The 12,709-nt window shown below is 41.8% G+C and overlaps 1 protein-coding gene across 2 annotated transcripts in view; it reads left to right on the top strand.

Moving 5' to 3' along the window:
- The window catches only part of PCSK5 (proprotein convertase subtilisin/kexin type 5), a 492,211-nt gene that overhangs the window by 299,119 nt on the left and 180,383 nt on the right, over positions 1 to 12,709 (top strand). For both annotated transcript variants that reach the window (XM_064291217.1, XM_064291216.1), the window contains exon 13: positions 12,226 to 12,362. In XM_064291217.1, coding sequence (XP_064147287.1) covers positions 12,226 to 12,362 — 137 coding nt within the window. The remainder of the gene's footprint in view (positions 1 to 12,225; positions 12,363 to 12,709) is intronic.

Genomic DNA, 12,709 nt, shown 5'->3' with positions numbered 1-12,709 from the left:
CATAGAGAAATACTGCATGTGATAGTGGGATAATATTAAAAAGAAGCTGAAAAAAATATGGAGAATCACTTATTGTTCTTCCGCCTAAAAAAAAAAAAAAAAAAGCAGAGCACTAACTAGTAAGGCCTCTGAGATTCTTTTCTGCCCCCAGTTAAATATCTGGGGGCATTCATTACAGATCAGTTGAATTCTCTTTCCCACATACTTATTTGCCAAAGTTAGAGGAAATTCCATTTGTTTTAAAGCAGGTGTTGGTAATTGTTATCTGTAAAGAACCAGGTAGTAAATGTTTTGAGCTTTGCAGGCCGTGTACTCTCTGTCACAACTACTCAAATCTGCCATCATAGTGTGGGAAGTACAATAGACGATATAAATGAATGGGCATAGCTGTGTTCCAATGAAACTTTATTTACAAAAGACAGACAGCAGGCTAGATTTGACCTGAGGGCCATGGTTTGCTGAGCCCTGTTCTAAAGGTTGGCTCTTTAACCTTCATTATCCTCGAAAACCCACAAATCCACTTCCCTCAGGATGATTCTGATTCATGGTGACCCCATAAGTTATAGAGTAGAACGCACCATAGGGTTTTCTTGGCTATAATCTTTATAAAAGCAGATCGCCAGGCTTTTCTTCTGTGGTGCCACTGGGTGAGTTTGAACCACCAACCTTTAGGTTAGTAGTCAAGCACAAACTGTTTGCACCGCTTAGGGACCTTTTTGTCCTAGAGGGCAGCCAGTTCTCTTCTTAGCCACTCTCCTTCTCTTCATTCCCTCCCAAACATTTCATCAGCAGGTAACTTCATTTTGTGAAGACCAGGACCCATCCTTCTGAAAGAATAAGGCTAGAATGTTCTAACTCAAGTTTTCTATGGCTCCATTGGCCTTTCTGATGGTTGGGAGTATGAAAAGGTAGTTGTCAGCAAGTGAGACCAAAGGAGGGTGTCAGGTTGCCTTACAGACCTTTGTCTTAGTCAGGGTTCTCTAGAGAAACAGAACCAGTTAGAATGTGTGTGTGTGTTGTGTGAACATGTGTGTGTGTGTGTGTGTGTGTGTGTGTAGAGATTCATTTTAAGGAACTGGCTCACATGATTGTAGGGACTTGTAAATCTGAAATCTGTAGGTCAGGTGTTGGGTTGGAGATTTCTGCGGTCTTATTTCACAAACTCCATAGGTCAGGTGGCAAGAAGAGTGAAAAGTTCTGGCAACACGTCTACTTATAGTCCAGAGGCAGAATACAACATAGGGGAAACCCCCTTTTTGCTTTTATGGCCTTCAGTTGGTTGAGGCCCACCCACATTATGGAGGGTGTCTTAGGCTGGGTTCTCTAGAGAAACAAAACCAGCAAAGTGTACATATATGTACAGAAAGATCTATATCAAGGAAATGGCTCACACCATATCCGTGGGCCGGGATAAAACTTCTCCTGATTCACAGAGCCACTCACATAGCCACAGGGGTTAGCAAACCCAAGATCTGCAGGTCTCTTGCTCACAGACTGCGAAGATCGACAAATCCCGATATCGGCCGCAGGTAAGCTGCTAGCTCAAGTCCCAAGAACTGGAGGTCAGACTAACAGGGACCAGTTGCAGGATCCAGAATGAGCAAAAAGCCACAAGCCTTGCCAGAATGTTCACTTATATTTGATGCAGACAACATGCTCAAGGAAATGCCCTCTCAACTGATTGGCTACTCACAGCAGATCGCATCATGAAGGTGATCGTATTATATCAAATCTCATCATGGAGGTGATCACCACATCACAGCGCTGCCAAATCACAAAGTATCATGGCCCAGCCAAGTTGACACACAACCTTAACCATCACAGAGGGTAATCTGTTTAACTTAAGGCCAACTGCTTTAATCACGTGTAACTACTTCCTAACAGCAACTAGACTAGTGTTTGACCAAACATCCAGTCACTGTAGCCCAGCCACAGACAAAACCTGGAGGGTTCTTTAATTTTATTCTTTTTCCTCCAAGAGGAGCATTTAATGGGAGCAAAAACCTTATCAGTGGCATATATCTAGTCCTATGAAAAGTCAGCCTTTTATGTAACAGGTAGATATAGCCATCTGTACATAGCCACCTGTCCCCATCCCAGGTGGCCATTGGCAGCGGTGATCTTTGTTATAACACAAGTGAAAGGCCATAAGAGTTGGAGGCCAGGGGCTGAATTCAAGCCTGCAGGACAGAAAGTGACATTGAACAGTTGCTTCTAAGAATTCCCAAACTTCATCTGTGGTGGTTGTTAGCTGCCATCAAGTCGGCCGTCGAATCAGGGCAACCCCGTGCACAACAGAATAAAACGCAGACTGTTGTGATCTGTAGGGTTTTCACTGGGTGATTTTTCAGAAGGAGATTGTCAGGCCTTTCCTCCTAGTCCGTCTTAGTCTGGAAGCTCCACTGAAACCTGTTCAGCATCATAGCAACACATAAACCTCTACCAGTAAATGGATGGTGGCTCTGCTTGAAGCATATTGGCCAGGAATTGAACCTGGGTCTCCCACACGGAAGGTGAGAATTCTACCAGTGAACCACCAGTGCCTCGTTGATCTGCTCTAGGTCCCTGAGAAGAAGAAGAGAGAGTAATCGTATTTCTAGGCGATAGTGACTCAGAGCACTACCAAATCTTCATGTGCATTTTATTTCTGGGCTTACGCTTGCTGTCTTTCTCTTTAAAACCTAACACCTTCCATTAAGACTTGAGGAAACCTAGCCTTCATGCTTTAAACATGAAGCCCAGTTTTGCCAGGATAAATGCATACAGGTGCAAAGAACGTAAGAATGCATTGGCATCAGATCACTGGGCTCTTCCCTATGCCCTCCTCCCGCTACAAACAGTGGTTTAGCTCCTGCCTCCAGGTAATTGCATCACCTGCCTGATGCTCCTTTCTGAACAAGCCAGGCCCGCAGATGTGCAATTACGTGATTAATGGGAGGTCATACCAGCTGTTGTTACTGAATCTGGGGAAGGCCTCCCCCCATCTTTTTGTTACCATTATTCATCCAGGTTTAGCTTGAAAGAGCATCCTGGTGAAGCACTGTGAAGTGCAAAGGTTTGCTTCACACATGTCCGGAGCTTGGCCCCCACCCCCGCCCCCCTTCTTTGTAGGAGAACAGTCCCCCTGCAGTTGCTGTTGCCTTGGAAAACGCAGCCTCCTTGGCCTTTCTGGGCTCTCCCTGCACATTTTGGTATTTATTGTTGGCTTCCCCCGAAATGACTTCAGTGAGGAAACTCGTACGGCAGAGGAGCTATGGATTCCATCACAGGCGTTTGGTGGATTACAGTGACACTGGTTTCAGTCTCGCTTGCATTCTTCAACAGCAGATATCTGCTCGGCTGTTTGCAAAGTGCTGGACGCGACAGTGCTGGACAACTTTTGTAAGAGAAAAGAACCCGGGGTTTCAGATGCTCTCGGTGACTGGTGTCCCCAAGGTTTACCTCAGCCTCTCTCATCAAAAGCACCTGGGAATGAGCTTTGCACCCAGACTGTGTCTTTTCTACCTGGAGCATTTTCTGAAAGTGCTGCTCTTTTGCATATTCTCCAGCTAATTGTTAGCTGCCACTGAGTTCCTCCCCCACCCCCCACAATAGAATGAAACGTTACCAGGTCCTGCACCTTCCACATGATCAGTTGCAGGTCTGCCCAGTATGATCTGTAGGGTTTTCATTGGCTGATTTTCAGAATCAGATTGCCAGGCCTTTCTTCCATCCTCCAACTAAGTGCTGAAAATAAGTAGTCACCAAAAAGAGGTAGAGAGATTAGAGTGGAGAAAGGGGGCTGGAGGCACTGAGAGGTGGAAAGGATATTATGAATCGCTTATCTACAGCACCCCCCAAAACATTGCTGTACATGGCTGACCCTTTAAATGTGAAACAGCTGCACCGGTCCCAGACTTTTAACCAACAATGGCCATATTCCAGGGCCTGGCTTCCCGGTTCTTATTGTCCTTGACACTAGTAGCATCCCTCCTACTGAGGCAGCTGAGGAAGGACGGGGTTTCTTTTGGCTCTTCTTTTTTCCTCCTGGCGTATTCTGGAGTTTAATTTTATTAGAGGAAATATCTACTCAAAACTTTTCAGCCTGACCTAGTGGCAAGGAGTCCTCGGGCTCTCATCTTGGCCTTGTTTCAAAGCACATCCCCAGAGCTAGGAACTGAGTGGAGGAAGCACAGAAAAGAGGAGAAGCGGGGGTGAAGGACAGGCCTGCTTTGCTCCTGGTGTGTTTCACACGGGTCTGCAAAGCAATACTTTTCCTCAAGAAAAGGTGAATAGATCAGGTTGTAGAAGGAATCCGTGTGTCAGAAACTATTAGTAACAGCAATCTCATTCCTTATTCAAAGAAGTCAAGATTTCCAAAGAGCACCGGGTAAAGCAAAGAATGACATGCAGCTAAAAGATAGGAATTCTGGAAAGTTTAAAATACAAAGTTTCCCTGGTGGAGGTTGCTTCAGATGAAGATGCCAAGTTGTCATGGCAAAGAGTCATCCCCGTTTATCCTCTTCTGCTCTGTGAGGTGCAATTTTGCATCCCTAGACCTGGAATTCCCAATACTGTACACTGACTAGCCTGGCAGCTACTGTAGCAAAGCCCCCAAGGCTTTGCAGCAGTCCCTCTGGGGCAGGGCTACCCACAGCAGGCTTCACATCAGCTGCTGTGAGAACCCAGGGTACGGAAGGCCAGCACAGACCCAGCGTCACAAGGCTCATTCGGCGACATCACCCCTTTACGATGTAAAAAGAGAGAACAAGGAGAGAACACCGACAAGGAGGATAAACCAGGAGGAGAGCTGAGATGACAGTGACCCCGCGTCTTATTATCTGAGACTATTTCATTTTCAGTATTGTCAAAATTTATATCCTAGCTTGTTGTTAGCTGCTGTGGGGTCAGCTCTGACTCATGGCAACCCCATGTACAACAGAATAAAACATTGCCCAGTCCGCCACCATCTTCATGATTATTGGTATGCCTGAGTCTATTGTTGAGGCCACTGTGTATTTTGAGTGCCTTGCAACCTGTGGGGCAACCTTCCAGCACTATATCAGACAATATTCTGCTGTGATCCATAGGATTTTTGTTGGCTTGTTTTCAGAAAGAGGTTGCCAGACCTCTCTTCCTAGTCTGTCTTAGTCTCAAAGTTCTGCTGAAACCTGTGCACATGGGTGATCCTGCTGGTGTTTGAAATACAGGTGGCAAAGCTTCCAGCATCATAACAACGTGAAAGCCAGCACCGTGTGACAAGCTGTGAGACAAATCTAGTTTGAGGACCTAAAAATATGATCACTGTACATAAGGATAAACTCCCAAGTAAAAAGGGGCCATGGTTGGCTTCCTGGAAGTCCTTATTCCCCTAGACATTTCAGTGAGGGATTTCTTCAGTATTGTTAACTCCTTCCCCTTCCTCAGGCAATTCTTTGGGTGCCCGTTTTCTGCAAAGTGGCTAGGCTGTAGGAGCAACCTGAACACTTCGAATAAGTCTGTGTGGGCCGTCTGGAGCCCCTCAGTGGCTCCCTGTCCCGGCTGACGGCTGACGGGCAGTTGCCCGCACTCCTGTGGAGAACAGCTGTCTGAGGGAGAACAGTTTACCCAAGCATCTGCAGGTGCCGAGCGCTGGAAGGCACTCTGAAGCATTCAGAGTGTTAATCCAACTCCAGCTTCATGTCCCATTAGCCCAGCAGGCAAGCACCGCTGGCAAGCCAGGTTGATAATTTAGTGGGTGGAAGCCACGGGTAAACAGAGCAGTACTGGAATGGACAAATGGTTATTTCCTTCTCTTCTCTTTGTTCTTCTCCTGCCCCTACCCTTCCAGTCCTCCTCTTGGCCTATATGCCCTGCCTAACAAAAAGCCAAACTGAACATTCACCACGAATGGTGTACTTCTGTGGAGAATAGAGAGGTTGCGCATTGTCGGGGGAAGCGAAGTGGGTTTGGGTCCTTTGAAAATGTTCTTAGACAAGCAAGTGTGTGCCTTTATATTGTGACACATTCAAATTCTGCCTGCATAACAATTTTTCAACCAAAAAAAACCAAAAAGTCTCATACCATCAGATTCTCTGTTTTCAATGGCATTTGTTAGAATTATGAAAAGTTGTCTTTTTTTTTTTTTTTTTAAATCTCCACCTCCCGCAACTCACTGAGTTTGGGATTTAATTTAGAAGTATTGGCTCTCTGTTCCAAATTTTGGCCTCTGACTGAAAACTGAAACTTTGCCGCTTTTTCTAAATTTGATTACAGATGACTATTTCTGCTTCCAATTATGGTCTTAAGTAGAAAGAAGGTACACTTTCTAGTCTGAAATACTGAAACAAAGAAAGACCCTTATAGGATTTATAATTTATGATGTTTAGAATGTACCGTTTATACTTTGCTCATTTTTGCTGTTGTCCTACCGAACTGTTCAATGACAGACTATTGACATTTGTTAAGTGTGGTATTTAAATGTATTTGTGGCTTGCAGTGAAAAAAGTTTTACATGATGATAAGCCGTCTCCATAAGAAGGGCTTAGACAGCACTGGGTTTGTCTGATTAGGGAGACTTGGTGGCACAGCGGAAACCCTGGTGGCGTAGTGGTTAAGTGCTATGGCTGCTAACCAAAAGGTTGGCAGTTCAAATCCACCAGGTGCTCCTTGGAAACTCTATGCGGCAGTTCTACTTGACGGCAGTGGGTTTTGGTTTGGCGGCACAGTGGTTAAGTGCTGGGCTACTAACCAAAAGATCAGGTTGGCAGTTCAAACCCAACAGCTGCTCTGAGGGAGAAAAGATGCGGCAGTCTGCTTCCATAAAGATTGCAGCCTTGGAAACCCTATCAGGCAGGTCTACCCTGTGCTGTAGGGTCACTATGAGTAGGAATTGACTCAATGGCATTGAGTTTGGTTTTTTGGTTTGGGTTTGCCTTGACTTCACTGATTACTGTGTTTGACTTTGGAAAAGTCGATTTCCTCATTTAAAAAATAGCTATAATAACATCTGCCTTACAGGGTTGTTAAATAAGTATTAATAGTTATTAAATGAGCTAAGCTATAGAAGGTACTTAGCACAGCTCTTAGCACAGTAAGCACCTAGTAAGTGGTAGCCCTCATTTAGCACAGTGCTCTCAAAGCGCGTAGTGAGTGATTCTGTCAAACACAGATCCCGATTCTGTATATCTGGGCTGAGCTCCATCGATTTATGTTTCTAATCAGTTCCCAGGTGATGCTGAAGCTGCCTGTTCTCCTACCATATTTGAAATAGCACCAATTGATATGTTCATCCAGCTTTGTCATACACATTGTTATTTTCACGGTAATCAGAAAACTTGCAAGCAAGCATCTGCTGGATGTGCAAGTAATTTATGAAGAGGTTTATAATATAAAACAGAGACTTAAAGGCCTTGTAGTATAAAATGGAATAAATCTTCAAGAACATTAAGTACTTATGTCATACACCCACAAAGAGGAATGCATTTTAGGGTTGATCAGTTGGTAATACTTGGGAAGCCCAGCTATGCATGGTAAAAGTTAAAAAGAAAAAACTCACTTTTTAGGTGTTCCAAATTACCAGAACTAGTACTGTCCTCTGTCTCAACATTTCTTAAAGAAACTATTTAGAATCAGAGAGAAAAGCCAAATAATATGTTTCAAATACCCCATTTTGGAAACAAATTATATAAACCTTGTAAAAACCCAATATCTAAATAAAACAATTATAATTGATCTAAATAAGTGTTTCAAGCATTCTATAAGCTCCACCTTAAATTATGATGAAACCCCCAGAACAACAAGAAGAAAACTTAGAAATCTATTGGCCTAATGTCTAATTCGATAAAAAAAATAAATACTGTTTGGGTAGGAGCGGATGATTTTGAAATTAAGATCCATTGGCAGTTTTAGAAATAATTACAAGATATCACCTAGCTTTCAATATTTATAAAATTTCTTGTTATTTAGTTGCCGTAACATCATAAAACATTGTAGCCTTGACACATTTGACACATTGGCTAAATAAATGAAAGGATGGGAAGATGAAAAAGCTTACAGTAATTATATGAGTTATTCCCTGAGTTAATTCCTCAAAAGGATATACTGCACATAATGGCAGCCTTTTCTACAAGGCATAATCCAAAGTAATTTATCTGAAAACCGCTCACAGGGATAGGGCTGGCTGTGGGGTGTCATTTTAATAACTGGATGCATAATTTGTGTTACTGCCTGCATATATCATTTCTTTGAACACAGAATTATGAAGTCAGCTTTGACAGAACAGAGTTCCGTTGCACCAGGAGATGTGGATACAGCCATAGAGTTCATTTAACCTGGCTTTCAGGACATGGATTCTACTTGACCGTGGGCCTGTGTTTGGTTTCTTCATTGTTGACATGACACAGACATTCAGATAGGGCATTAGACTTTTTAGTTGATAAACAGAGAGCCCACAGTTAGAATCTCCTTAGCAGGTGCCCAATGGCTTAACATTTGATTGTCTTCAACAAGTATGTTCTTTGCAGCACAAATCTAATCTACTAGCTGGATTACCTGTATTTTTATATGCAGATGGTGCAGTTTTTGTTTTTTAATTTTACAACGCGAAAGATGCAGAATAGTTGAATCAGGATTAAAAGAGAATTATGCATCTCTGTTTAAACTGAGTTTATAAATGACAGGATGAGGCTACAGAAGTGAGTGCCTAGTTGGTTGAAGCAGTAACAATAATCAAGGTCTGTTTCTTTCCCCATCAACTCTTTTAGCAACATATAATGATTATATTTGGCTCTCTGTTCACCCTCCTCCTCAACTTTTATATCAGAAAATGGGTTTAGACAGTAATGGACATTCCAACCCTGCATAAGGTGAAGAGGCCGGGGCGGGAAACTGCTTAGCCAGATAGAAAAAGCCCGTTTGTATTCTCTTTCTGAAACATTTATTTGAATTTGACTTTACCAGAGCTTCTTCTTGGCACCCAGTTTATGTATAATTTTTGTTACAAATGTAATTTGAAAATGATCAGCAACAATGAAATGAATTTCAGAAGTGGACAGGAAAGGGTGGAAGGGAAGAAACATAGGGTCTGCTAATCCAGCAGTCAAATAATTGACCCATGAGTAATTAAAAGTTGGCTGAGGTTATGGAAACAAGACTGCCCCCCCCCCCCCCCGTGTGATGGCAGCCTCAAGTCTCCTTTGTAGTTTTGGTATGAGGCAATGAGCCAAGTGTTCTCTCTAAACTGTTTGTGAACTGCTTTTAAATTAGGCACTCTTGGAAAGGTATTATGTGACAAATTTTGCTTGATTGCCCTTAAATGGCACAATGGTCTGAACAAATTAGAGCCTCAGTTAGAGCTATGGACTAGTAAGTGGTTCTAAACCCATTTTTTGCCCCTATACCATAAATATGCCAACATAGTCCCGTTAGTAGCGTCTCTATGTCAGAAAGGGCAGTTTGAAAAAAGCTTCTCTTCCTCCATATCTGTGTTGTCTTTTCCCCCAGCATACACACTTGGAAACTCACTGGTTCTAGGTTCTAAGCAAAAGACTCTAAATATGTAAATGTAGGAATCAACTGTATAATGACCTAGCAAATTCTTCTTGGCCAAGTCCAGTTTTATAGGATCTCCATAAAATGTGCCATCCTAATTCTATTGAGAATCCACCAACGTGGGAAAACATACATGTAAGAAGCGCAGTTTTCATCTCTTTTATCATGGGGAGAAAGCTGCTAGATCCAAGGTGGTCCTCACTGAAATGCCACATTCCTCTGTTCGAAAAGGGAACCTTCACAATATAGTATACAGATGTTCTTTAAAAAAAAAAAAGAAAGAGTTTCAGTTTTAAAAATCACTGCCAACCATTAGCTCCATTAAGGAGATTAGCAAAACACATCTACGTATTCCAAAACTCTGGGATTTCTCCAGTAAAGAGATCTACTCAACTTTGTTTAACTCGACCTTTCCCAAATACTTTGGCACTTGGAGGAAACTGCATAATAATCTTCATTTTTCTTTAATGGGCTCAGGAACTTGAGCAGGTGACTTCCCTGTTTATTGCTTTGCTCTAGGGAATACTGAGTGTGAGCCTTTTACCTAACACAGTCCACAGTGGTGCTACCCAAACCCTTCAGCTTTAGAACCCAGCTGGCATTTTAGAGAGCACTTCAAACACAAGATTGATAGAATGGTCTTTTTTTTTTTTTTTCTCAATCACAATTCTAACAAGCTATGAAGAGAAAGAAAACTATTGATTAAATTGGTAATTTTTGTTTCATTTTCTCCCAATGGGAAAATCCACCACATAGAAGGTCAAATTATAACCATCGTTTGGCTTGGTGAAGCAAGGAGAGTTGACTGCATGTTCTAAAGAGCTATCAACATTTAGCAACCTTGCCCTCCGCATTGGTCTCTACTGAAAGACGGATATGTCTAGGAACTGAACATGGTTACTTCTGAGACAATGCTAGTGCTTTTTTGCCTCTATATTTGCCTCTCTGACTTTCAGTAGTCTCTTTTTCTATTTTATTATTATTTTTTAAATCCAAATCGTAGGTACACATAATTTTAAGAAGTACTAAAAATCTTTTTCCTGCTTCATCTTTCACTTTGCATCCACTAGGTCCCATACCTAGAGAAAATGTCTTTGAAGTCTTCTGGATATTTCTGTGGGTAGTTCCATCTACATTACAGGCCTATAAATACCAGATGCCTATTTCTTGATATGCTGATTTTATATGTTACCTATTAATATCTCTTTATAATTCACAAGAATTCCATTTCTTTATTTTACTTTTCTTCATATTTTGTATCTGCCAGTATTCCATCACAGGAAAGAGAAATAATTCTAGGGAATTCAGACCCGTATAAAATCAGTAGAAGGGTTGGAAGAGTAGGATCTAGGCTGGGTTTTCAGGCATGACTCCCTAAACTGAATAAGAATAGTGGGCAGAATCTTTTTACTCAGGTATAATTTGCATACAATACAGTTTACCTTTTTATGTGAATAGTTCAATGAGTTTTTTACATTTATACAGTCATATAAACACACGCCATCACTTTTAAGATACTGAATAGTTCTATCACTTCCCAGATTTTCCCTGTGTCCCTCCCCTGCCTCTAGCCCCTGGTAACCACTGGCCTGTTTTCTGTAACTATATTTTTGCCTTTTCTAGAATGTCAAGTAAATTGGATGATGTAGTATGCCGTCTTTCGGGTCTGGCTCCTTTCGCTTAGCTTAAGGCTTTTAAAATTCATTCATGTTGTTGCATATATTAACATTTCATTAGTTTTCATTGCTGGGTAGTATTTTACTGTATGGACATGCCATAATTTGTTTGCCCATTCATCAGCTGTTGGACATTTGAGTTGTTTACAGTTTTTGGTGATTGTGTATAAAGCTGCTGTGAACATTCATGTGGAGATCTTTGTGTGGACATATGTCTTCATTTATCTTGGGTAAATATCTAGCAGAGGGATTGTTGAGTTGTATGCTAAGTGTCTTGGTTATCTAGTGCTGCTATAACAGAAATACCACAAGTGGATGGCTTTAACAAAGAGAAATTTATTCTCTCACAGTGTAGGAGACTGGAAGTTCGATTTCAGGGTGCCCGTGCCAGAGGAAGGCTTTCTGTCTGTGTCAGTTCTGGTGGAAGATCCTTGTCATCAGTCTACCTCAGTTGAGGAGCTTCTCAGCTTAGGAGCCCCGGGTCCAAAGGACTCACTATTCTTCTGGCTCTTGTTTCTTGGTGGTATGAGGCCCTCCTGTCTCTTTGCTCACTTCTCTCTTTTATATCTCAAAAGAGATTGACTCAAGATACAACCTAATCTTGTAGACTGAGTCCTGCCTCATTAACACAACTGCCTCTAATCCTGCCCCATTAACACCATAGAGGTAGAATTTATAACACACAGGAAAATCACATTCGATGACAAAATGATGGACAGTCACATAATACTAGGAATCATGGCCTATCCAAGTTGACACACATTTTGGGGGGGACATAATCCAATGCATAAGAGTAAGTGTATGCTTAACCTTGTAGGAAACTGTCAAGATGTTTTTTCCAAAGTGGCTGTAGCATTTTGCATTTCCATGAGCAGTATAAAAGAGGTCCAGTTGAGCCACATCTTTACCAACACTTGGTATTGTCAGTATTGTGGGCAGAGTCTTAGCTTTGTTTCCCTGATAGATACAAAAAAAAAAAAAAAATTAGTCACTTGATTTTAAATAACAAACAAAGCAATGATTTATGCTTCTCTTTTAGACTATTTGATCATTCCATGGAAGGATTTAAAAATTGGGAGTTCATGACCATCCACTGTTGGGGAGAAAGAGCTGCAGGTGACTGGATCCTGGAGGTTTATGATACTCCCTCTCAGTTGAGGAACTTCAAGACTCCAGGTGAGATCTCCTTTCTTCATGTAATTCTGTGCTTTGAGTTGTCTGCATGTATTCCAGTTCTCGAGATTACCATTTGAAAGGTAATAATTTAAGGATAGGATTAAAGACCTAATATTTGGATATAAGTATAGGACAAAAGATGACAGCTTCTGATTGATGTTTCAGAACATATGGTCCATGTCTCTAACAAGCCAGTCTTGTCCACCTTCAATGGGTTAAATTGCACAGTCATAATTTCTTCCCAAGAGGAGAGAGGCTCCCCTTCTCACAACATGGGTGAATCTGGAGGGCATTATGATGAGTGAAATAAGTCAATTATGAAAGGGCAAATATTGTATAAGACCACT

Source organism: Loxodonta africana, chromosome 9, assembly GCF_030014295.1.
Source record: "Loxodonta africana isolate mLoxAfr1 chromosome 9, mLoxAfr1.hap2, whole genome shotgun sequence".
Lineage (NCBI taxonomy): Eukaryota > Metazoa > Chordata > Mammalia > Proboscidea > Elephantidae > Loxodonta > Loxodonta africana.
This window is presented reverse-complemented; position numbering and strand designations above follow the sequence as displayed.